Below are 21,617 nucleotides of genomic sequence, written 5' to 3'. Positions count from 1 at the left end.
GTGTTGGTTTATTAGCGGAAATCCACCTTTGAAAGGCCCACTGATTGTCGGTAAAAATATCGTCGGGGATAATGGGTTGAAAGGGTTCAGGCGATTTTCTTGACTGCCGCGTTCACCAGGAAGGGAATACTTGGCGCGTTGAGGGTAAAAACGGCAAAGGATATACACTAGAGACCCCCTCCCTCTTTTTTTTTTCTTTTTCACCTTGTTACTGTTCTGAAGCATGCGCAGACGCTGAAAAAGGGAGAAGGTGAAAAAGAGAGGAGAAACAAGTAATAATACACAACCGGTATTGCACAGGTGTGGGAGGAGAAACCCGGGATCAACAGACACGTGCAGGGAGCGGAAGAAAGGAAAGCTATAGTCAGTGATGTTTTGTAGAGGCATGTGACAGTGATGGCAACGAGTATCTTGTTCATGCTTATTAGTATTATTTTTTTCCAACCTTCCTTGTCCAGAATTGTTCCAGAATAATAACAACATTTTTTTTTTTCTTTCTTCCGTGGGTGTTGCTGTAGACATGGCGGAGGAATTAAACGTAAGTGAGCTTGCAGACCTTCTCGGGGATGAGGAGCTGCTTGACGTGGCGGCGCTCGATGCATCACCGCCAGAGGCGGCCAAGGATGCGTATTTGAGCGGCGAAGATTCTGGAAGCAGGAAAAGGCACAAGAAGAGAAACAAGCGGTTACGTCGCGTCCACAAGCGCAGCAACCCGTCTAATGCGGAGGAGCACGAAGAAAGTGCTGAGAATTCGGATGAAGCTCCGAGGAAGCGTTCCAAGTACGTCATAGATGCAGCAGAAAGCGGTGGCTCAGAATCGGAGGGTGACGACTTTATTGTGGGGAGTGACGAGGAGAATGAGGATAGCGTCTACCGTGACGATATGCCTACGTATGAACCGCGCAAAACCCACATATTCCGCGAGGGAGAGGAGAACATGACAAGCGAGGAATTGGCACGCGCCATCGAGGAGCGTCACCGCGCCAGAAAGGCAGGAGGGCAGGCAGAGGCGTTTCTATCGGCAGGCCTAGGCAAAGGGAACATGTCGTCGTTACGCTACGCGTCTCATCTTTTGCCGCGGGACACGGACCCGAGAGTGTTTGCCGTGAAGTGCCGACCACGGATGGCGCGTCTGCTTGTAGCTCGGATTGTAAATAAGTGCTACGCCTACCGGATTGGGAGGAACTACGAAAAACGGAAGGTTGATCTGGGCATCATCTCCGTCTTTTGCCTGGACCACGTGAGGGAGTACATATACATTGAGGCCCATCGCAAGGTTTTTGTCGAGAACACTCTAAACGGTTTGGATGGGTTATTTCGCTACAACATCACCCTTGTGAACCCATCTGAATTAATGCAGATGATGGAGCAAAGGCCGTCGCCGGAGAAGTTGCGGGTGGGTTCCTTTGTTCGCCTGCGACAGCGACAGTACCGGCTGGACCTGGCACAGGTGGTTGAGATGCACCCCGGTAATAATCAAGTTACTGTGAAGGTGGTGCCGCGTGAGGACTTCATTGGAAAATCGTTTAACAAGGTTGAAACACGCCTGCCGCCACGATTTTTTGTTCCCACACTTGCGGCATATGTGCAGGATCGTGGCAATTTTTACCGTTGGGGAGATTTGACCTTTGACAAGGAGGGCTACCTGCTCAAGACCATCTCTGCCCGCATGGTGATCAGCGGCCCACAAATGGAGAAGCCAACTGTGGAGGAACTCGCTCTTTTTTTAAATAATGACCGTGAACGTGTACGTGAGGCTGTTGCGCAGTTTGTCTCGGACGTTCATCAAGGGGCAGGGCTTCGCATTGGTGATACCGTGCGGGTGGCGTCGGGGCAGCTGCGAGAGACTGTGGGTACTATTGAAAATATATTTTTAGACACCAATACGGTTTCCCTCGCGTGTCACGTCACTGGGAGGAAGGAGACGATAAAGGTGCGTGTTGAGCTGGCGACGTGTGTGAAGCACTTTGCGGTTGGCACGCATGTTATAGTTAACAGTGGAGAGCGGGCCGGGGAGAGTGGTACGGTGGTGAAGGCCTCCGGAGACGTGGTGTACATTTTCTCTGATAGGGCCACTGCCTCGCGTGAGTTGGCGGTGCGTGCCAGCGATTGCCACCAGAGCAACCTGATTGGCTCCTTCGGTCACACCTCTGGCTCGTGGCGGCTGTTTGACTTAGTGATGCTGGCTGACACTTCCTCCGTGGGTTGCATCGTACGCATTAACCGCAACGACATATGCGTCTTGACGGACCGCAGTGAGACGCGCTACCTATCACCCGTGCAAATCAAGGCTGCCGTTACAAGCTCACGTCAGACGACAGATCGACTGAACAACGTCATAACGCGCGGGTCGGAGGTGAACATACAAACCAGCCCCAACACTCCCTACCACCTAATCGGGCAAACAGGGCGGGTGGAGCAGCTGTTCGGCTCGGCACTCTTCGTTCGCGTGCGTACTGTGAAGGAAAACGGGGGATTGGTGGTGCTGGACGCAAAATCGGTTTTGTTGATTGGCGGACACACCACGACAAAGCAAATTCAACAGTCCAAGCAACTCCCTGTGTGCAGCGGAACTTGCACAGCGCCACGAAAGGCGATTTTTCTGTTCCCCACGCGCGTCTGGCCTCTGAGGATTGGATGACGAACTCCGAGTGGTACGAAATGGACACAAACTGAAGGCAATTAACTGAGATTTGGGAAAAGAAGGAGGAGTGGAGTGAGAGGGAGATAGGAAAGAATATGGTGACGGTGATGACAAAGTCAACCGAAAAGAAACAACAACAACAAAGGAGAGAAAGGGGGAAACATAGTGGCAGTGGTGCCCCAGCTCCATCAATTCCCCAATTCACTTAAATTGTTAGGCAACTTTCTTGAAGCAGGCGAGATAAACGTGGAAGCGGCACTCTTGTCACACCGTCCCGCGCTTTTCTGCGGTGCTGCATTTCACCTGCTACTAGACAGGTGACGGAGGATCTGGCTTGTTTTTTGCATCACTTTCCCGCTCCCCCCCCTCCCACTTTCCCGCTTATTATTATTATGGCTATTATTATTATTACCACACATGCATTCTATGCTGACCATGAGGGCAGGGATGCAGTACACATTGTGCGTTCATTCGATGGCTGCTGGAGTGCTTCCGCGTGGTGTTTCACGCTTGTCTGCTGCGACTGCCACACGCCGCCCTCCACAAACCGCATTTGCCACACCTCTTGCCAACTCTGGAATGATGGCTACTCCAATTTGCGTCCAGTACCGCGTATTTCATCGTTCTTTTTCACTATGGCTAGAGCTGAATCCAGCGAGGCAGCTGTATAGCATGGAACACGCGTCTGAGGAGTCAATATTCCGTTTTATCTGTGAAGGCAGGGATATCGACTACGGAGCAGAAGTTCGGGCTGCCTTGCTTGAGGTAATTGCAAAGAAACCGTCCAATTTTGTTGATAGGACAGATGAGGCCTGGTAGTAGGAGGCGTTGCCCTAACGCACCGTGCAACTTCTTTGTGCCGTGGCCAAGAAGCAGTTGCTCTTGTTTGCACAAGTAAAGCCAACTCCCCAGGGTTTTCCTGCATTTTTTGAGGTGTTAGCTACATGCAGTGCCCCATTGGCATTGGTTGCTGCCGATCACTTTACCTTTGCGTCGATGATCACGACACACGGAACAAATGAGATGCAGAAGACGATTTTAGATGATGCGGACACCCGTCGTGTGATTGGGGCAATCGCGCATCGGGAGCTTGTCGCAGACAGTGCTCCGTTGAACACAGAGGCGCGGTATGACAAGGATGGGAGGTGCTTTGTGGTGAGAGGGGGAGGGAAGTTCGCTGTGGTGGGGGCGGGGTTTGCGGATTGGGCGATTGTGACGGTGACATTGACCCTGAACGAGCAGGACAACCACGGCCATCACGCCTTTGTCGTTCAGCTGCGGGAGGGCGGTGCGCTGAGGAAGGTCGTAAGCATGCGGCCCATACAGGGGGAACATCCAACGATGAGTGCAAGCGGTGTGGGTGCCCTTCACTTTGATAACGTTCGCCTCCCTGTTTTCGCCATGCTACTCCCATCACGGATCGTGGGGAGGGGGGGGAATCTTCGGTAGCGGACGAGGCGGATATGCCGACGTTGCTTCAGTCACTGACACTGCAAACGCGCTTGGCAACCGCTGCACTCTACGCCGGCACGTTGAGGCGGCTCTTGGCGAACGTCGTGCCTTTCATTGCCCAAAAGAGTGTGGCGGGAACCGATGGGAGACTCAATTACACTTTTTTTTGGTGTACAGCATGTACAAACACCGCTTGTGAAGGTTGTTGCAAACTCGTACGTGTACCTGGCAGATTGGTGTCGTGTCCTTTCGGTGTTTGCAGCACCAACAACGGGGCGGCGCCCAAAACTACGAGGATGAGATGAAACTGGCTGGGACAGTCCACTTCTTACAGGAGACCCTGCTTGAATTGCACCGTTTCGCGCATGCCTTTATGGGCGTCCACGCCTCACTGGAGAGCACGGGCAACAATGACGCAGCTTTGATGCTGCACATGCGACAGGAAGGCGCCGATCTGTCATCCTTGATTCGCGAAGTTGCCTTCAAGTCAGTCACAAGGAGCATCTGAACCAGCCATTGGGGCTGGTGGCTTACAAGCGTGTTGCAGTCCTTTGCCGCGGTGGACAGGTTTGTCAAAAATCCTTTTTATTATCCTCGCATTGCCAATTTGGGCAAACATTTGTTTTTTTTTGGTCACAAACACCACCGCGCTGAAAAGCTACTGCGGCTGTCACGCGAAATTGAGCGTCGAAGGGGAGGTGCGGAGCACCAGTGGTACGACTGGGTGATGTTTCGTCATCAGCAGGTGCTGCATTGCGGTGAGGCCTACATGGATATGTATTTCGTGGAAGTGATGATGGACGAGACGCAGGCGTGCACCGACCCGCGTGCGCGAAGGATTTTACGCGACATCGGATGGATCTACGCCCTGACGCGCCAGAAAGACTGCTTGGATTACATCCTGGCGCAGCAGATGCTGAGCCCAGGCAATACCAACGTCCCAGAGTCCCACTTGGACAACCTCGTCAACGCGTTTCAGGTTCCAGCGGCATTCCGCGCGGCGTGTGCGGTGGATAGGTTTGAGGCATACTGGACTATTCTAGGCACAAACACGGGGATTCAGCGCGGTGATAGAGTGACCTTCTTTCACGCCAAAGACTTCACTGGTAACACCAAGACTGAACAGGAGCAGATGCAGGAATTGGAGGAGGAATGGGATTTGTTTCATGGACTCACAGAGGCGCCCTCTTTTGCTCAGAAGAAGTGAGTTGTTCTATTGGATTCTCGTTTTTACCCCTCCCGATTTTTCTTCCTCTTTGCAGTTCTATTTGTCACCCTCCTGCTTCTTTCCGTGTTCCTTGTATTACACAACACCGTACATGGGACACACAAGCATGAGATGCTTGAATGATGTTCACGTCTTTCGCAATTCTTCGTCTTCCACCACAACATTTAATAGTTGTTATTTATCTTTTGTTTTGTTTATTTTATTCTTCTCACTCACTGCAGGGGGACGAAGGCATGGATTCGCTGCATGAGGCGCATTTGGAGCGGATTTTAGAGAACCGCCGTAGACGTGGAGTGGTCGTCAGCCACGGCAACCGATGCGGCCCCTCCACTGCGACACAGACCGGGCAGTGGGAGGTCACGGGAAGTGGGGGGTCGCCAACACTGACGAAGCCAGACTTGAGCCCCAATCCACGAGCTGCGCTGAGCTACAGTGCGACGGACGCAACAGAGCCGTGTGAAAACGCCGCCCAAGCGACCCGAGCCGCGGTAGTTACAGGGCCTGGCAACCGGCGAGACGGCTTGGAAAACGAAGGCTTCAACCAGGGATGGCCGAATTTGGGCGGGAACGCGGCTGAGCGTGACACGGGGCTGTGCAACCAAATCCGTTCACCACGCTTTGGTACTCGTGACGGCGGCAACTTTGGAAGAAATTGTCGTCGCTGGAGCAACGAAAACTTGCTTTGTACGTGGCGCCCCTTGAGGACCTCCTCTGCCTTCTGTGAGGACACCAGTTCCTTCGTGGGGAATGGCACCGGCTTCTGCTCCGCCAGGTCTCCGCGTCGAACCGTGCCGTTGTTGACGTATGGCGTATCCGACGCCTCTCCCTCATGGTGGTGCGGAGGTGGCTCACGCAGAGGGAGGACCGTGTCACTCCGCCCCCCTTCGTCGTGGCACAGCGGGACACGGTCCTTTCAACGCCAGCCCGGGTACCGCCATAGGGATGTCGGCGACAGTAGGCAAAGCTACAGCAGGGGTCGGCATGGAGAGACACGAAGCTACGGGCGCTACGACAGCTCACTGCGCCATTACATGGGTGGCCCAAGAGGCGTGCTGCAAATGTCGGCTCAACGCTTCAAGCCTAACAGGGCGGCTGAATTTCTTTGTGGGTCCCCCACCGAGCGCAACTGGCAAGCGGCAGGAACAGTGATATACACCGGAAACGGTACGAAGGATGAATGGAACCCGTTTGTCTCTTTACAACAGCGCCGGCGACCGCCTGGCTCGCCGCTTCCTCAAGGAGCCTCAGTATCTGGGGCGAATCGCGACAGTATGGCTGGACCAACCAAAGACGTGGTTGGGTTGCCGAGCACGCGAACTACGATAGATATTTGTACCAGCGTGTCTATTTTGGCGGCTGGTGACTGGTTTTACAAGTGGGGCGGCAACGGCGCCGCCGTCTCACCACGGTGGGTGTGGGTGGATGCACAGACTCATCTCCTGCTGTGGGCGCATAAGGAAACCTACGAGAGCGCCTTTGCCGGGGCCATCAAGCTTGAGAAGATTCTTCATGTGGATTCTCGTGAGCTGCAGTACCCGAGTGACGACGGCATCCCTCGGACCTACCACGTTCTTTTGGTGGAAACCACCAAGCGTGTCCTGCAGTTGGCCACCGAGCGGCGTATAAAGGCAGACACGTGGTATGAGGCTCTGACCAACGTCGTGTTGTACCTCCGGTCTCATAACTTCGGCGTTCCCTCCGCCTATTCCGCGCCGTGAATGGGGGAAACGCGCTGGGCACCGCTGACCGGCCCCCACGGCAGCGCGAGCGAGTGGGCGGGCGGTCCCCAGCAGCGGCAGGACGAGGAGGCTGTAACGGAGCAAAATCTAAGCGGGGGAAAAAAAGGATTATTGTTGAGAGATTACAACAGCAGGAGGAACAACATCAAAAAATACGGATCTGAGGGAAGAAGGGTGAGGGGAAGGGGCGGAGTTGCTCAGACATCGCGACAGAACCTTTCCTGCTTCCCCCGTCTGCAAGCAACAACACGAGTTGGCAGGGAGAGACGGGACAGCGGGCCTGAGGAGGGCGAATACAAGGGAAACCAGAAAAGACCATAACAGACATGAAATGTAAAACGTGTATTCACGCTGCGCGTTGTACTCACAACACCTTCTGTTGATTTGTTTACAGCGGGGTAAGTATGATTCCGCTCATGCGCTGCTGCATTGGTCAATACCACCCTCCCTTTTCGCTCTCTCTCTTTCTCCTCTTTCTCTCTTTTTATGTTTCTATAAACTCTTCGTATCGTACCGAACGCCCTGTTGCAAGGGGTTCGGGGTGTGGCTGTGCGAAGGTTGGCACTGTTTATTTCTGTTGTGGTTATTACTAATGGTTTGGCCATCCGAATGCAACGAGGTGGAGAAGGCACGCCGTTAGATCCACCCTTTTCCCCAACTCTGTTTTCATTTCGCTTTCCTCGTGCAGTTCCTCTTTGCCAACCTTTTCCTCTCCTTTATCGGCACACACACATACATACATGCGCACAATTGTACGCACTACAGAGCCAAAGGATTGAAATATCCTTTTTTTTTTCTCTTTTTTCAGGGGCCGCCTTGGAAGCGTGAAACGTATGGGGGCGACATGAATTCTCCTCTGACCGCCCATCTCGTATCTCGTGCTGATCGTAAAGGTGTTGACTATTTCAATGGTTGAAGCTTCATCTTGTCCTTTTCTTTCCTTTTTTTTTCTTCTGGCTGCCTCGGCACAGGTCAGACGCCAACAACAGCGGAGGAAGGGTGTAGGGTGACTGCGTAACGGTGGCGGCAGCAGCAGCAGTAAGACATAAAAAATAAGAAAAAAAGAGAGATAGAAAGAAGAACAACAACAACAATATCGGGAGGGGGACGATATAGATTTATTCCATACAAACAAGGGGTTCAATGTTTGCTCCAGGTGTGACTCCACGTGTTTCCAAACCCCCCGTTGTCCGAGTACCGACGCTGGAGCCCTCGGCGTCGTCGTCGTTGCCGTTGTTTACAGGGACCCGCATGCTTCGGGGCAAGTTACAAGAGCGGCACATGCAGGGGGGGGGCACCCTGAGCGATTACTACCGATCACGGCATGCGGGCAGGGATCAGCAAAGCCCTTGCCATACTGATCCACTGGGGGAGCTGGAAGGCTCCGCAAACCGTGTGCAGATTGAGGAGCTTTTGCGCGGCATTCATGAGACAAGCACCGCTGCGGCCGCTGCAGTGGAGGAACTGACGGCAAATTCGCCTCCACCTCGCCAGATAAGGCCATCACTGCAGCAAAGACCATGCGAGGTGGAGCAACGACGAAGCGCGTCGCCAGATCGGCCACACATGACACGGTCAAGCCCCATGAAACGGACACCAAGAGGTGAATCGCCAGCACGTCCTGCTTGGAACCAAAACCGCCCAACTCCCCGTGTGAAACCTACTGTAAGTGCTCCACGAACGGAGCCGCGACGGGTGACACGTGGCGCAAGCGTTGAGAATCGTAGTCGGCCGTGGGTTGAGGGTATCAAACGGACACCCAGCTCAAAAGAGAAGCGGACGGCGGCGAAGGAAACGGATCATTCAAAAGGGACTCCTCTGACTCAATCTCAACCCTCCCGTAAATTGCTGTCTTCGGCGAGAGCAGCGTTTTCTGCGGGGGTGACGTCCCCACGGACGATGTTCGGCGAAGCAAGAGGGGTTAGCACGGGAAAGGGTGAAGCGGCGTTGCAGCCTCGCTTGGGATTGTTGGAGAAATCACTACAAGATGTTCATCAACGGGCTGTGCGGGCAGAAGCACGCTGTGAAGAGTTGGAGGTCACTTTGCAGGTACTGCAAATGGAACACCGTGACACACTCTCGAGGCTGGAGGAACGAAACGCGCAGTTGAATGCTCAGGTGCAGTACGTGCTGCAGTGGGTTGAACATTTTGGGGCGACACGTGTCGCGAGAGAGGTTTTTGCGCAGGAGATTGGGGCGGGACAGGCAACGGATGGCGGAGGTGTTGAGGTCCCTGTCACGAGTCTTTCGACTAGCAAGGACGGCGGTGGCTCATCGGAGATGCACACAAGCGTGAAGTCTGCAGACTCCACAGGGATTGAAAAGGCTCTTAAGGCCACACCGATACGAGTACCACCCGCCCCGCCTATGACGCTTCAACTTCAACATCGGTAGAGGCACACACGTTTATCACAGGTACATACTCATGTATGTACTTACGCATAGAGTTTGTTTGTTTTTTATTTTATTTTTTACTTCACCTCGGACTAGAGGAGTTAGACAACAAACAATTAAAAAACAAGGACAACAATGACTAACAATTTGTATGGGTGTCAAACAGAGAGTCGGTAAGGGGTGTCTGCATTGGCTTTTTTTTTTTAGCGCGAAGCAAAAGTGCAGGGGCCTCCAGCGGGGTGCGGTGAGGCTGCACCACCCACAGTGAAATAGTAGATGGATAGATATCGTCTTCTGCTTTATACCCTTCAATACAACCCAAAGAATAGTTCTGCCTCCTTTGTGCCAACCCATGTTTTTTTTTTTTCTTTCTGTTGATTCACTGCGTGCAGTCGTGCTGCTTTTCTGCTTTGGCATGTCTTCTAACATTTTTTTTTTGTTTCTTTGCGTAGCTGCTCCTTCATCTTGGGGGGGGGGGGGGGAAGTGTGGGGGCCCTGATGAGATTGGAATTGAGCTCTGTGTCGGAGACGGCCAAGGCGCCGCCACTCACACACGTGGAGGCTGTCTCGCTAGCCAACAACACACACTGTCGGCCCGAGGAGCTGCAGAAGTTATACCCGTGTTTTTATCACGACCTGTTCGCCACAGTGCCGGAGTTGGGCGGGGAGCTTCTTCACAGCACTGGCTTCGATCTTTTTTACTTCAGTACCGTTTTTCTGGTGGGTCAAACACTCCATTCTGCATGAAATGTTTTTTGCTACCTTTAACCAGGACCGCGATGGCGTCATCAGCTTGGGGCAGTTAGTCACGGCACTCTCGATCATATCGTGAGGGACACCGCGTGATAAGATTGATTTGGCGTTTGAGATATTTCACTGCGTCAACGCCTATCCACACCCTGTGCTGCAAAACTGGCGAACACTCCAGCGAAAGGACATGTACGCAGGGTTGCAGGCCCTAGATGTGTCAAGTTCGGGGACATCACTGTCTGCCGCAGGCACGATGAACAGGGGAGCAGGGAGCCGAGCACCATGCAGGTTGCCGCCGTGGGAATCTTGGACGGGCGTTCGGATCAGGTAACGAACTGACGTGTGACGAATTCGCGACATTTGCTTTTTACTGCCATGCTGTCGTGCAGGGCCTCTTTCTTGAGAGTACTTGGTAGTGGTCTTTTTACCAGCTGAGGAACGGGGCACGGGATAAACAGAGCGGCCACTACAGCTGTTGCTTCCCTGTGTGACTGCGTGTGCACCTCATGTCATTGCCGTTTCTGGCTGCCTCCTTTTTTTTTCTTTGCTTTTTGTGATGTGGCACACGGTCTTGTGTGTGTGCGTGCGTGGAGAGTGGGCGTTGGCTCCGCAAGAAGGAGGGGTTTCCCCCAAGCAGGGAAAGTTTCAATTAGTGTTATGTCGCAGTCGCAGGAGGCAACGGCGGCGAAGGCGATGAGTACGGCTCTAGATGCGCTCCAGGCTGCATCGAGATCGGGACAGGTGTCGGCGTTGCGGGAAGTAAAAGCGGACGCCGTGCTTGTTAGACGAGGCACATGCTCTTCCTGAGCTGTTGCGTCTATGTGGCTCGATTGAGCTGGGGCACAATCTTGTGTTGATGAACGCGGCGTGGAAGCTGCTTCTTTCTGTTTCCTCACTCACGAGCATTAGCGCTCCCGTGTACAGCGGGGTTGTACAATTTATGCTCTCTCAGCTGCAGCACCACATCTTTTCCCACGACTGGTCCGACGGGAAAAAGATAAAGGTAGCTTCTTTTGTCGCCTCGCACGTGGTTTCAGCAGTGCGAGCGCATCCTTCCTTTGCCACTCGAGACGAGAGTCTGGTTGAGACGATTGTGGGGCTTCATGTGATTGTCTGCCTGACAGTTGCAACGAGTGAGCACACCGAGGCGGCGCGGCAGCTGCATCAGAGCATCGTTGTCCGCCTGCTGGCCATTTTAGAGGCGATGGGGTCTTTCTGTTCCGCGGTGTCCCCGCTCCCCGTAGAGGTGCATTTGAGATTGCTCCTACAATGTCTGGCTGACCCACCTCCGGATGCGACGGCGGAGTTGCCGTCGGCATCAGTTGCTGCCGGCTCTTCTGTAGCGGCATTTGCTGCAATGTTGGCTGCGACACGCTCTTTCCAGGCTTGCGACGGGGCATATGTGGAGCAGGTACTGGCTGCCTTCCTCCTGTGGCTGCCAGATATGCCACTTGTGCTAGCTGAGGGGACAAACCTGGGGGAGGCGGCAGAAGCCGCAGCAACGCCACCGATGACAACAGCGGGGTTATGTGACAAGGATGTTGGCGCAGTTTTGTGCCATCGAGTGGTGCGACACGCACGGAATCTTCCACGTGCCGTGTTCTTTGTGGAGCGCGGCAGAGAGGAGGCCGCCGCGTCCGCAGGTGAGGTGAACCTCAGCACGCAGCTGCTGCTGCTCCTACGAAAACTTGCGTGCCGAGCTGTGGATGCCGTACGCTGTGCAGTGGGGTGCGGGCAGGAGGATGGGTTGTCAAGTTGTGGTTCGCTGCTGCGTTGCCGTGTGTTTGGTCTGCTCATGACGGCGCTGCTTGTCCCAAATGACACCAGTGCCGCGTGTGTTCTGCTGGTGTGGGAGGCAGTGCTCAACCGGCTATCCAACACCGATAGGGAGGGACTTGCTGTGGAGTTGCTGCAGCTTGGTGACGAGCAGCTCCGCGCCCTGCAGTGGCTTCCAGAAGAATCACGCGACAGGGCGATCTTCTTGCGACGTCTGCTGAACGCCTTGGCGGCGCTTCTGGCGGAAGTCTGCAGACGGATGCGGTGTCCACCAAAATTACTTTTTGAAGCATTTTCAGAAACCACAGCGATGCAGCGCCCCACATCCAACTCAATTTCATTTTGTGCTTTGGCGGATATACTCTACCGTCAGTCATGCGTTTATCAGTGGTGGAACGAGCCGTCGAACGCCGACAGGGAGGCACCAGGCGGCACGGAGGAGGCGGCAAAGAGTCTTCAAGACGAGCTCCAGGATGCTCTCGTGGATTGGAAGCATCACGCATCTTTGCGAACCAACCGTGACGGTGCAGCTCGACTATGCGTAACACTTGCCTCTGCCCCTGGGAGAGTGAATGACATCCTTGAGCGAGTGACGTCGCCGAATAGCATTACGGCCGTCTTGCTGAGCGCCACACGAGTTCTTCAACACGTCACAGAGGAGGCGAGCACCCCTCATGCCGTCTGCATATGCGCGCGTTTTGTGGCGGCGGAGCTCATTGCGTTGACCGGGACTGTCCTCTCTGAGGACCCTACCTTTTTGGCGTGCATACGCCGTCTTGTAGACATCAGTTTTGCTCTAACCGATGACGGAAAAGAGGCTCGGGTAGATGGGATGCTGCGGTGTCACGCTGCTGTATGTCTCCGCAACTTTGCACAATGCAATACGGTGGTGCCGTTAGGCAAACTTCGGCTGTCGGAGGCAGTGACGACCGCACTGAGGACGCTACTCCAGGGAGTTGCCGTTGCGGACGCCGATGTCAGCCTGTGTGATTGTGGAAGTCCGTTGGCTTATCGCGTGGCGGAGTGGCAGCGTTGCCTGTCACGCTGCGTTCCGACAACAGCGAGCAGTCAGTCTACGGGCTTTTTTGTTGACTCTGCGCCAGACGCCTCTTTCAGTTCTTCACAGAGTGGGGTTGGCGGCCACGAGGGTCGGTTTATTACGTCGCTGCGGCGCAGCGAGGAGACGATGCGGTCGGTTTTGCAGTGGCTGAAGGCGGGGCGTGCTTTGCAGCCGTCCGAGGAAGAAACACTTGTGCGGCTGGAGCAGCTTGCGTGCGCCGCGGCGAACATGACACACCATACACTCAGAAGCAATGGGGGTGTGATCAGCTCGTCGGCTGAGTTAGGGGCGGAGGCGACGCAGGCGACAGGGTTTAGCCCAGAGATAATCCATGTGGATTAAAGGAAAAGGACAGAGTGGAGGGCGAGGAAAAACAAAGAGAGTGAAGAGAAAAAAAGGAGGTGTGGGGTATGAGTAAGGAGGGAGGAAAAGAGAGAAATACGCGGACAAAGAAGCTCGCACACGCACAGAGTGAGAGAACACCATGCAACAGAAGGCAGTAGGCATGACGGGATGGCTGTGTGGGCCAATGCCATCTCATTGCCTTGCTTGTACTCTTGCCAAGGTGGGAGGCTTCTCCCTCCCTTTTATTATTATTATTACTATTTTGTTTATTCAATTTGGTTGGTGCGTCTTTTTTTTTTTTTTACTCATCTCTATGTGCGTTCTCCCCTCCATTTTGCGGCAGCTTATTCTGGGTGACATGCCACAACCGAATTCAGCGCGACCGGCACGGCACCCTGCAAAGCGGCCTAGAAGTGTGGGCGGAAGACCGGGAGCAAGAAGCGACGTTTATCGTCCGCTACGCTACGTCGATCCGGCCGCGCAGACGGTGGCATCAGCGTTTTGCGAGCGCGCCGTGGTTGTCATTTTGGAAAAGGCTGGGCTGCTGCTTGGACGTGAGGGTGTCGTCGACGCGTACGACCGTGCGGCCAACACTGAGATTGCAAACGCCTCCCTGAAAGACGTCCGCCCTGACATTGTGCACCAGTGCCTCCTTGCCCTCTTCGACTCGGAGCTCGGCTCGCAGCGGCGGCTGCGGGTGTACATCAGCCTCTTTGCGCGTAGCGGACGCACCATTGAGGTCTCCCCCGCCCTGCGCCCCCCGCGCACGTTTCGTCGCTTCAAGGGACTAGTTGCCGCGCTGCTTCGCGACGGCGAGGTGCGCTCAGTGGATGGGACGGTGCTGATGAAGATATTGCCGGGCTCCGTCGCGCCGGTAGTGCCGTACGGGGCACCGGTCATTGGGCTTACAAACTCCGTCGCTGCGCCGGTGCGTACCGCGACGCAGTTGGCCCGCGAGGCGCTTGCAGCTCCGGTGGACGACAAGCTTCAGGGCGGTGTGAAAAGCGTTGCGGGCTTTTTCTGTATCTCCTGCACCGACGAGGTCGACCTTGACGGTGTCGACTACGTGACGCAGCAGGTGTGCCTGAGTGCGTACCCAACGACGGCGCACGTGATGTGCGCGCGCATCTGCGAGGGGTTTACGCGGGTGGCGAATTCGAGTGCCGCGACCGGGATGGACAGCGGCGAGTAAACGAAGCGAACAGAAGTGAACAACAACAAGGATAAGGAGGCAAATCAAAAATAAAACAAAACTCACAAGGGAGGCATATATGTATATGTATATGCAAAAACCAAACAAACAAGCAAGAAGAAGGGAACATCGGCACCATTACTCGTTTAAAATACATACAAGAAACGCGAGCTCTCGCAGCGGAGGATGAGCTTCACACAGGAAGTTTATTAGGCCACAGTTGACAAACTTTCTTGTTCCTGTTTCTTGTCTTTCTTGCCTTTTGTCTTGTGCGCTTTGAAACTTTATCCATTTCATCTGACCATTTATCTGTCGCGCTTCTGCGACGCCTCTGCCGCCCCTCTCTGTGCTTTCGCCCTCATGCCCCGCTCTTTCCCGCTCTACCTCCTTAAAAAAAAAAATGTCCGAGGCAAAGGAGGTATTTCTTTTTGCACGTACAGGCATTTAACAGAAAGGTATATATAGAAAAATCAAGTACTCCTTTTATTATTTCTTGTGCGTTCTTTGTTACTTGCTTTTTTTTTTTTTTGAGCTTGCAATTGCCTGGGTTCCCGCGTTGGAAAAAATGGCAGTTCCTTTGTTACCGGCCGAATTCCGCTGCTTTCGTCATATCACGCACATCTACGCCCGCAACGTTTCACTTCCTGCGGTGAAGGCGACGGTGAAGGCGCCAGACGACGGTGGAGTTGAGGCCTCGGCTTTGGACACCACATCGATGTGTGCTGCGGTGCGTTGCGGCCGCCGCACGGCACTGAGACCGCGTTGTGTCTCGTCCTATTTTGTCTTGAGTCTCCCACCGGGCAAAGCAGAGAGCGTGCAGGTGTCGGCGGGCGACCGCCGCATCTACACAAGTGAGGTGCGGCGCGACACACAGAACCCGGTGTGGGATCACATTCCGGAGGTCACTCTTGAGCAGTTTGGAGAGGTCACGTGCTTTGTCTTTTCCCTGTACTGTTGCACGACCCATTCAGAGGAGGCGGTGACAGCTCCTGAAACGGACTTTTTGTTTTACGAGATGCTAATCCAAACCTCCCATGTAGAGTACGTGGCCGCCTCCATGACGAAGGCGGACGCCTTGCCAAGTCTACCGTACCACGTCGAAAACAGGCCGAATTCTTTTGTAGTGTTGCTTCGCTGCACAGACGGCATCTTTTTTCCGAAGCATCAGGGCATGCAGGTTGATGAGGAAGGGGTGGTGGTGGACCCTATTCAGACACCGTACCTGTGCGAGGACGGTGACCCTTTGCGGCGTTTAACGGATGTGGATGCGGCGCGGTCCCAGGGGAAAGGCATTTATCTCCCGCAGGAGAAAATAACGCTGGGTGACCTTAAGACATGTGCGACGGCCACGTTGGCGTGGAGTTATCTTAGCGAGTTGGCGGCGGATCGTCGTGGGGAACTGCAAGATGATATCGATGGAATGATGGAGTCAAGTCATGGGGAGGCCGCTGCAGTGGCTCAGCGTGCAATGTTGGAGGCTCGTCTTACCGAGGCTCGTGAGAAGTTAGAATGCTTATTCGGCGAATTGCGTGAGCTACGAGCTCGCTACAAGGAGGAGCAAGACGCAATGACGCTGCAGATGGCGCAGCTGGGGGAGCTTCAGTCGAGCATAGCCCTTGAGGCGGTCCGTGAGCAAGAGACGAGGGAGAGGCTTCCAGAGCACGAGCTTTCCCTCGCCACGCTGCGTGTGCAGCTAGAAGGCGTCCGACGGCTGCGGTTGGAAGAGCTACGGGTGATGTTCCCTATTAACGAGGGTGCAGCCGGGTTGGCGGACACCATATGCGGTTATTGCCTGCCTGAACGAGGGAAAGGTTTGGGAGCGGCAAACGACACGATGCACGATTGGGGCCTTGCTTTGGGTGCCACCGCGCACCTCATCACTACGGCTGCCACAATTTACGGCTGCACGCTTCCCCGTCCACTATTATTATGCGGCGGACGCAGCTGCGTGATGGAGAAATCAGGTCTTGCAACTGCTGCCGTTATTTCTCCTGTTACTGGGTTGGGCGATGTGAAACTTCCACTCTTCTGCGCACGCGCCGCCGATCGCCCACTAATGGCTGCAGCGATGCAACTCTTGCTGGAAGATGTGGCAGCAGTTGCGAAGGCGATGGGGCGGTATGACGTTGCAGCAAACGCCGAGAACGGTGACGTGCGGTTAGGTACCATGCTAAAGCAGCTTTTGGCGCCTGTGTAGTTCAAGTAGTATGTGGCCCTGCCGTTATTTGAACTTTGCGAGTTTTTGTTGATCACATGTTCTCTTTCCTGCCTTTATTTCCTTTTCTCCTTCGTCTCCAGCGCGGTGTGTTCAATTTTATTTTTATTTTTTTCTTGTCTGAGTGTGCGTGTTTACGTGCGTCAACGAGGGCTAACGAGGCGCCGTCTAGTGTGAAGGACGATGCGTCCGCCAACCAGCGTGCTCGCCCCGCCGTCCTTGAAGGCTGCTGAGGCAGCCGCGTCGGCATCAACGCCGCTGACGTCTGAGACTCGGGTGGAGATGCTTCAGCGGACCCTGCGTTTGCTGCGGCAGGAGGTGCTCGTGCCGTATTTTGAGCCAATTGAGCGTCTCCGGGTGACGAACAACCGGGCGGTGACAGTGCAGGATGTGGTGGAAGCGTTCCATGCAGTCTCTTTTAACGAGGAGGGAGGCCGTGTGTGATGCCAAGCGTGTTTGCTCCGGATTTTTTTTTGTCTTTGCTGCGCTGGGCCGGTGGAGATGTGCGGGCGAGGTGTCACGATGCGTGTGACTTTCGCTTTCTCTGTCTCTCTCTCCCCTTCCGTCCGCTTGGCTGTTTCTCATTTTTTTTTTTTTTTGGGGTTTGGTTTGCTCTTGCTCTCATGGAGCAGCCACCTTGGGGTAGCAGGAATGTTGAGGGCACCGTATATGCGGGTCGCAGCGGCGGGCCACGAAGGTACCCTGCTTCCATTGGAGTATCATGGCGGTAGCAGCCACGGAGCGGCATCGGCATTAGAGCAATTGTGCCACCTCGACGACGGTGGAAGGTTCGCGACCGCCAATGTGGCGCCCTCGCTGACCCTATGGCTTTACCGCTCTTCGCTGCTACGGCGGCTGTGGCTTGAGGGCGTCGTGTTTGACGCCATTGTGGAGGACAGACTTACCGCCCGGGGGTTCACGGCGTTGCTGCGTCGCACCTTTCAAACCCCACGGTTCTTGCGCGGCGAAGAAACTTCCACTCAGGAGGAGGCCATCGGACTTGTGTGGGGCGTCCAGAGGGAGTTTGCACTGCATGTAGTAGCAGCCATTGTGGACGAAAACCAGTGGCATTGGACGCTGCGGGAGGCGTGAGACTGCGCCAAGGCGTTGGTTAAAAATTCTCTGCACCCGGATGATGTGGTGAACCTGTTGCTGCTGCTGCTGCTGGTGCGTCGTCTGGCGACGATGGGTGATGGGGAACGCACACTTCATGAGGGGCTGCAAGAACTTCATGCGCGGAAGCTCCATGGTGGTGTCCTGTGGTTGCTCGCACGCCGCGCCAGCCCGACTCCGCAGCCTGAGCAGAAGCTGCTCAAGGCCGCAACCACCGTGGCCTGTACGGCGTCAACGTGTGTGATGCTAAAGTCAGCGGGCGGCAATGTCGTCGGTGACGAGGACGGGGAGGATCGAGTGAGTTCAGTGTTGCAAACAGGATGTGCCTCTGGGACGCCGCGGCAAGGGAGCATCTTCCTTCCCTTTTTGGTGTGCTCTTTTCTACGAGATGGTTCAGCAAGTACATTGCGTGCTTTGTGACCCAACGGCGCTGGAGCGGCGTCAGGTCGGGGCGCTGCTTTCTCTCCGACGTGTTTTATGCTCCTTTCATCGCCACCGTCGTGTGCATCCGGTGCTGGAGTTGCATGTCGCTCTCACAACACTCTGGCGAAAGCGTTTAGCAACCGATCCCGCCGCTGTGAATGCACGTTACGGCCCCCTGGTGTTCCGAGAAGTGCTGCTGCTGGACGCCTACACGCTCATGACGCTTGAGCATGTGGGCGAGACGGCTATAGACGTGGACGGTGCAGCCGTGAAGGAAGTAACGACTATTCAGTCACGTTGTCTGTCCCACTTAGAGGGGCTCTTGCCAGGAACGAACCCGAAATGGGCCTCGACCGTGACATCATGGGACTACACCGGGGTGCTCGCGCAGGCGTGGAACGACGTCTGCATGAAGGTATTCGGCTCTCCTTCAAGTTACTACTGCGTTGTGGCGCGTACAAGACTATTCATGAGATCCTTACATGTTGCCCTGCACTTGGTAGTTCATGGGAGAGTGGCAAGGCTCTTGCGATGCTCGGTAATCACACGGAGGCGGTGTCAGTCTTCACACATTTTTTGAAGAGCACTAGGCAACACTTTGCCTCTGGAATTCTGCAGCACATTCGTTCCATGATGCTGGAGGCGGTGGGTGTGCGGCAAGGAGTTGTCTGAGTGATGCGGGCGACGTCCTGGGGCGACAGCTTCGTTTATACAAGCTCACACGGACTTGGGGCTTCCCCGTCCCAGCCACTGTGGCGTTTGCCACCATTCTCCGTGCGTGCTGTGGAGAGGGCGGGACGCTGGCGGGCTACCCGGCCGTAGGCTGGAAGCAGCGGTTGGCGTTGATGAGCACACTGCTTCGTCGCCATTTGACCAGTGCCACATACGTTAGGGATGGTCTTCTTTTATCGACGGTTGAATTATATGTGAAGCTGTTAGCGGAGTGCTGGGGTGAATCGTTGCTGTCATACTTTGAACTACTACCCGCTCTGCAGCTGGCACACCTTGGATTGCCCGTGTACCGGGTGGCGCTGCTGCACTTTTTGTGCGTTGAACACCAGGACGCCGTGACCACCGTACTGCAACACATCGTTCCAAGTTTCAGGGATGTCACCGTCTGTTTGACGCCACTGCAGGAATTGCCGCTTGCTGCACTGGAAGCCCTTGCGCGATACGTGGCGCAGGCAGGGTGCGAGGAGAAGCGCGTGGTCACGGCAGTGGAGACTGCATTGGAGTAACGCCGATTTGCGGAAGAGCAGCAAATGCCGTGGCAGTGCCATCTGTGTCGACACTGGAACAAAAAAAAAATGCTTCTGTGTGCTGGCTGTGTGGTGCACTGGAACTTGCGGTGGTGTGTGTTGTCGTGTCTGTGTGGGGGCTTTTCCCCCACCAGCGCCCCCGACTGCCTGCTGTGCGGTGCCGAAACACAAGAACGTGCGGGCGAGCAAGGAGCTCCGCATGTGAGGGAGGGCTGCACTATTTTCCCCTTGCGAAAGTGGCGCTGTGGGCGCTGCAATCACACAAATGAGCCACACCACCTGTTTTACTGTACGAAGTGCGGGTCTGTCCAGCCAGCGATGGAGGAGGCGTTAACGCAGACATCGTTCCACTGCCTCGTGTGCAACCGCCCCAACCCGCTTGGGTTGCTACAGCCCTGGTGCCCGACGTGCGGCACACTTAGCCCCGTTGCAGCTACGGGGTCACCAAAGACCTTGTGGCGGTGTGTGGAATGCCACACCATTACTCCATGGCTTTTCACACACTGCCAATGCTGTGGTGGAGCGAAACCGGCGCAAACTTTACGTTTTGATACACCCTGGTTTACTCCTATTTGCAGTAGCTGCAAGGCAACCAACCCCACCTGGAGCGTCGTTTGTCACGGCTGTGGTGCTAGGCTGGCTGCTTGTGGAGAAAGGGAGGAACGAGAGGAGGGAAAACGGGAGGAATTGGAGGTCAACCCTGCTGTGGGTGAAGTTGCTGCTGCCACCAGCTCAACTTCGTGTCGGCACTGTGGCCTTCCTTCGCGCAAACGAAGCGCAGCATCCGTGGTACGACTGTGACATCGCGAATAACATGCGGTGCAGTGTGTATTCGCGGGTTCCAGTGATGGAGGATGACACGATCCACTGCTACGTACGCGATGTGGCAAAACTCATTCGAACCATTTGTGCGATCGCATCCTCAACGATGACGACAACAGGTACAAATGGCAGCACAAAAGAAGTAGCAACCTTGTCGTGGGTGAAACAGCGGCCATGGGTTTTTCTTGCTTTGGACTGGGTAGACCTCATGAATCGCACGACGGAATACGACGAGTTGGGATTTGATGTCTTGGCACAACTATGCATGGTGGTGTGGCCACAGCAGGGTACCCACATTTTTCGCGAAACCTGCTGGGTGTACCCGCGTCACATGAAGCTTCCGCGAGAGTGGTTTGTTAACGATGTTGTCTGTCCAACTTGTTTGCTCCCCAAAACCCGTGATACTTTGGAGGCGGCACACACATGCCGCTGTACAGCACGTGTTACGGATGCTGGTAATACGCATGCACCAGTTTTGACCACTACCACCTGACAAGATCTACGGACTAAAAGGGACGCAGAGTATTTGTGTGGGTATGTGTGTGGAGGGGGCACATAACACGTAATGAACCATGCCATATTTAATAAAAGGAGTAGCTGGCTAATAGAGCCTGGTATAAGCGTCTTTATGCCGTGCTTTCAGCCACTTATTTCCTGTAGCCCCTTCCCTTGTCATTTCCTGGCTCTTTGCAGTGGAACGCGTGGGCGACGCTGATGCAACTACCCGCAAAAGGTGATGGTCAGTGAGAAATGGAGCACAACTACTCTTCTTGGGGACTCGTTAACGGAACAGGGTTACTTATCCGGCTGGGCCTCGCGCCTTAGCGAGCGTTACGTGCGCCGCGCAGATGTGGTGAATCGCGGGCTAAGCGGCTACAACACACGCTGGATACTGGATATACTGAATGATGACGAGAGGCGTCATCATCTTCTTCCCCCATACATCAACAAGCCGCTATTTGTGACTCTAATGCTTGGGTCCAATGATTGCGCTGGCTTGCCTCAACACGTGCCACTGGAGGAGTACAGGGTGAATCTGAAGGCAATTATTGGCCTTGTGCGCAAGCACGCGGCCCCTGTTGGCGGCATATTTCTCATGTCACCCCCACCCTTTGACGATGATGGACGGCAGCAGTGGCTGAGGAGTCAGGGCCGCGACCCTGACTCTTGTAAGCGCAGGTTTGAAGCCATGCGGCACTACCGTG

The 21,617-nt window shown here is 54.8% G+C and overlaps 16 protein-coding genes and 1 pseudogene across 16 annotated transcripts, besides 9 other annotated features; all 17 read left to right on the top strand.

Moving 5' to 3' along the window:
- Window positions 1-520: 520 nt before the first annotated feature.
- TraAM80_06388 (transcription elongation regulator-like protein) lies at window positions 521-2,641 on the top strand (the record flags this gene model as incomplete). Its single annotated transcript, XM_029383234.1, has 1 exon — window positions 521-2,641. The coding sequence occupies one exon, from the start codon at window positions 521-523 to the stop codon at window positions 2,639-2,641; it is 2,121 nt and encodes a 706-aa protein (XP_029236947.1).
- Window positions 2,642-3,025: 384 nt separating this feature from the next.
- Window positions 3,026-3,055: a microsatellite.
- Window positions 3,056-3,070: 15 nt separating this feature from the next.
- Window positions 3,071-3,463, top strand: TraAM80_06387 (putative acyl-CoA oxidase; the record flags this gene model as incomplete). The annotated part of the gene is made up of 1 exon (XM_029383233.1): window positions 3,071-3,463. The coding sequence occupies one exon, from the start codon at window positions 3,071-3,073 to the stop codon at window positions 3,461-3,463; it is 393 nt and encodes a 130-aa protein (XP_029236946.1).
- A 177-nt stretch (window positions 3,464-3,640) lies between these two features.
- On the top strand, window positions 3,641-4,093 carry TraAM80_06386 (putative acyl-CoA oxidase; the record flags this gene model as incomplete). The annotated part of the gene is made up of 1 exon (XM_029383232.1): window positions 3,641-4,093. The coding sequence occupies one exon, from the start codon at window positions 3,641-3,643 to the stop codon at window positions 4,091-4,093; it is 453 nt and encodes a 150-aa protein (XP_029236945.1).
- A 730-nt stretch (window positions 4,094-4,823) lies between these two features.
- Window positions 4,824-5,303, top strand: TraAM80_06385 (putative acyl-CoA oxidase; the record flags this gene model as incomplete). The annotated part of the gene is made up of 1 exon (XM_029383231.1): window positions 4,824-5,303. One exon carries the CDS (start codon window positions 4,824-4,826, stop codon window positions 5,301-5,303), a length of 480 nt encoding a protein of 159 aa, XP_029236944.1.
- A 254-nt stretch (window positions 5,304-5,557) lies between these two features.
- On the top strand, window positions 5,558-7,042 carry TraAM80_06384 (uncharacterized protein; the record flags this gene model as incomplete). The annotated part of the gene is made up of 1 exon (XM_029383230.1): window positions 5,558-7,042. One exon carries the CDS (start codon window positions 5,558-5,560, stop codon window positions 7,040-7,042), a length of 1,485 nt encoding a protein of 494 aa, XP_029236943.1.
- A 465-nt stretch (window positions 7,043-7,507) lies between these two features.
- Window positions 7,508-7,545: a sequence feature (GA-rich).
- Window positions 7,546-7,986: 441 nt separating this feature from the next.
- Window positions 7,987-8,016: a sequence feature (GA-rich).
- An 84-nt stretch (window positions 8,017-8,100) lies between these two features.
- Window positions 8,101-8,145: a microsatellite.
- Window positions 8,146-8,206: 61 nt separating this feature from the next.
- TraAM80_06383 (uncharacterized protein) lies at window positions 8,207-9,457 on the top strand (the record flags this gene model as incomplete). Its single annotated transcript, XM_029383229.1, has 1 exon — window positions 8,207-9,457. One exon carries the CDS (start codon window positions 8,207-8,209, stop codon window positions 9,455-9,457), a length of 1,251 nt encoding a protein of 416 aa, XP_029236942.1.
- A 498-nt stretch (window positions 9,458-9,955) lies between these two features.
- On the top strand, window positions 9,956-10,603 carry TraAM80_06382 (hypothetical protein; annotated as a pseudogene).
- Window positions 10,604-11,063: 460 nt separating this feature from the next.
- TraAM80_06381 (uncharacterized protein) lies at window positions 11,064-13,385 on the top strand (the record flags this gene model as incomplete). Its single annotated transcript, XM_029383228.1, has 1 exon — window positions 11,064-13,385. One exon carries the CDS (start codon window positions 11,064-11,066, stop codon window positions 13,383-13,385), a length of 2,322 nt encoding a protein of 773 aa, XP_029236941.1.
- Window positions 13,386-13,630: 245 nt separating this feature from the next.
- Window positions 13,631-13,659: a microsatellite.
- A 42-nt stretch (window positions 13,660-13,701) lies between these two features.
- Window positions 13,702-14,580, top strand: TraAM80_06380 (rRNA small subunit pseudouridine methyltransferase Nep1; the record flags this gene model as incomplete). Its single annotated transcript, XM_029383227.1, has 1 exon — window positions 13,702-14,580. One exon carries the CDS (start codon window positions 13,702-13,704, stop codon window positions 14,578-14,580), a length of 879 nt encoding a protein of 292 aa, XP_029236940.1.
- Window positions 14,581-14,809: 229 nt separating this feature from the next.
- Window positions 14,810-14,851: a microsatellite.
- A 210-nt stretch (window positions 14,852-15,061) lies between these two features.
- Window positions 15,062-15,107: a sequence feature (A-rich).
- A 38-nt stretch (window positions 15,108-15,145) lies between these two features.
- On the top strand, window positions 15,146-16,777 carry TraAM80_06379 (uncharacterized protein; the record flags this gene model as incomplete). The annotated part of the gene is made up of 1 exon (XM_029383226.1): window positions 15,146-16,777. One exon carries the CDS (start codon window positions 15,146-15,148, stop codon window positions 16,775-16,777), a length of 1,632 nt encoding a protein of 543 aa, XP_029236939.1.
- A 550-nt stretch (window positions 16,778-17,327) lies between these two features.
- Window positions 17,328-17,393: a sequence feature (A-rich).
- A 53-nt stretch (window positions 17,394-17,446) lies between these two features.
- TraAM80_06378 (uncharacterized protein) lies at window positions 17,447-17,887 on the top strand (the record flags this gene model as incomplete). The annotated part of the gene is made up of 1 exon (XM_029383225.1): window positions 17,447-17,887. One exon carries the CDS (start codon window positions 17,447-17,449, stop codon window positions 17,885-17,887), a length of 441 nt encoding a protein of 146 aa, XP_029236938.1.
- Window positions 17,888-17,941: 54 nt separating this feature from the next.
- Window positions 17,942-17,966: a microsatellite.
- Window positions 17,967-17,980: 14 nt separating this feature from the next.
- Window positions 17,981-18,328, top strand: TraAM80_06377 (uncharacterized protein; the record flags this gene model as incomplete). Its single annotated transcript, XM_029383224.1, has 1 exon — window positions 17,981-18,328. One exon carries the CDS (start codon window positions 17,981-17,983, stop codon window positions 18,326-18,328), a length of 348 nt encoding a protein of 115 aa, XP_029236937.1.
- A 345-nt stretch (window positions 18,329-18,673) lies between these two features.
- Window positions 18,674-19,003, top strand: TraAM80_06376 (uncharacterized protein; the record flags this gene model as incomplete). Its single annotated transcript, XM_029383223.1, has 1 exon — window positions 18,674-19,003. The coding sequence occupies one exon, from the start codon at window positions 18,674-18,676 to the stop codon at window positions 19,001-19,003; it is 330 nt and encodes a 109-aa protein (XP_029236936.1).
- A 173-nt stretch (window positions 19,004-19,176) lies between these two features.
- Window positions 19,177-19,569, top strand: TraAM80_06375 (uncharacterized protein; the record flags this gene model as incomplete). Its single annotated transcript, XM_029383222.1, has 1 exon — window positions 19,177-19,569. One exon carries the CDS (start codon window positions 19,177-19,179, stop codon window positions 19,567-19,569), a length of 393 nt encoding a protein of 130 aa, XP_029236935.1.
- Window positions 19,570-19,908: 339 nt separating this feature from the next.
- On the top strand, window positions 19,909-20,391 carry TraAM80_06374 (uncharacterized protein; the record flags this gene model as incomplete). Its single annotated transcript, XM_029383221.1, has 1 exon — window positions 19,909-20,391. One exon carries the CDS (start codon window positions 19,909-19,911, stop codon window positions 20,389-20,391), a length of 483 nt encoding a protein of 160 aa, XP_029236934.1.
- A 13-nt stretch (window positions 20,392-20,404) lies between these two features.
- On the top strand, window positions 20,405-20,905 carry TraAM80_06373 (uncharacterized protein; the record flags this gene model as incomplete). Its single annotated transcript, XM_029383220.1, has 1 exon — window positions 20,405-20,905. The coding sequence occupies one exon, from the start codon at window positions 20,405-20,407 to the stop codon at window positions 20,903-20,905; it is 501 nt and encodes a 166-aa protein (XP_029236933.1).
- A 243-nt stretch (window positions 20,906-21,148) lies between these two features.
- TraAM80_06372 (putative esterase) lies at window positions 21,149-21,617 on the top strand (the record flags this gene model as incomplete). Its single annotated transcript, XM_029383219.1, has 1 exon — window positions 21,149-21,617. A coding segment is annotated over one exon (469 nt), but the record flags the coding sequence as incomplete, so codon positions are not given.

Source organism: Trypanosoma rangeli, assembly GCF_003719475.1.
Source record: "Trypanosoma rangeli strain AM80 chromosome Unknown Tra_15.4_contig_00231, whole genome shotgun sequence".
NCBI classification, from domain to species: domain Eukaryota; phylum Euglenozoa; class Kinetoplastea; order Trypanosomatida; family Trypanosomatidae; genus Trypanosoma; species Trypanosoma rangeli.
Note: the sequence above shows the minus strand (reverse complement) of the source record. Positions and strands in the feature narration are given on the sequence as shown.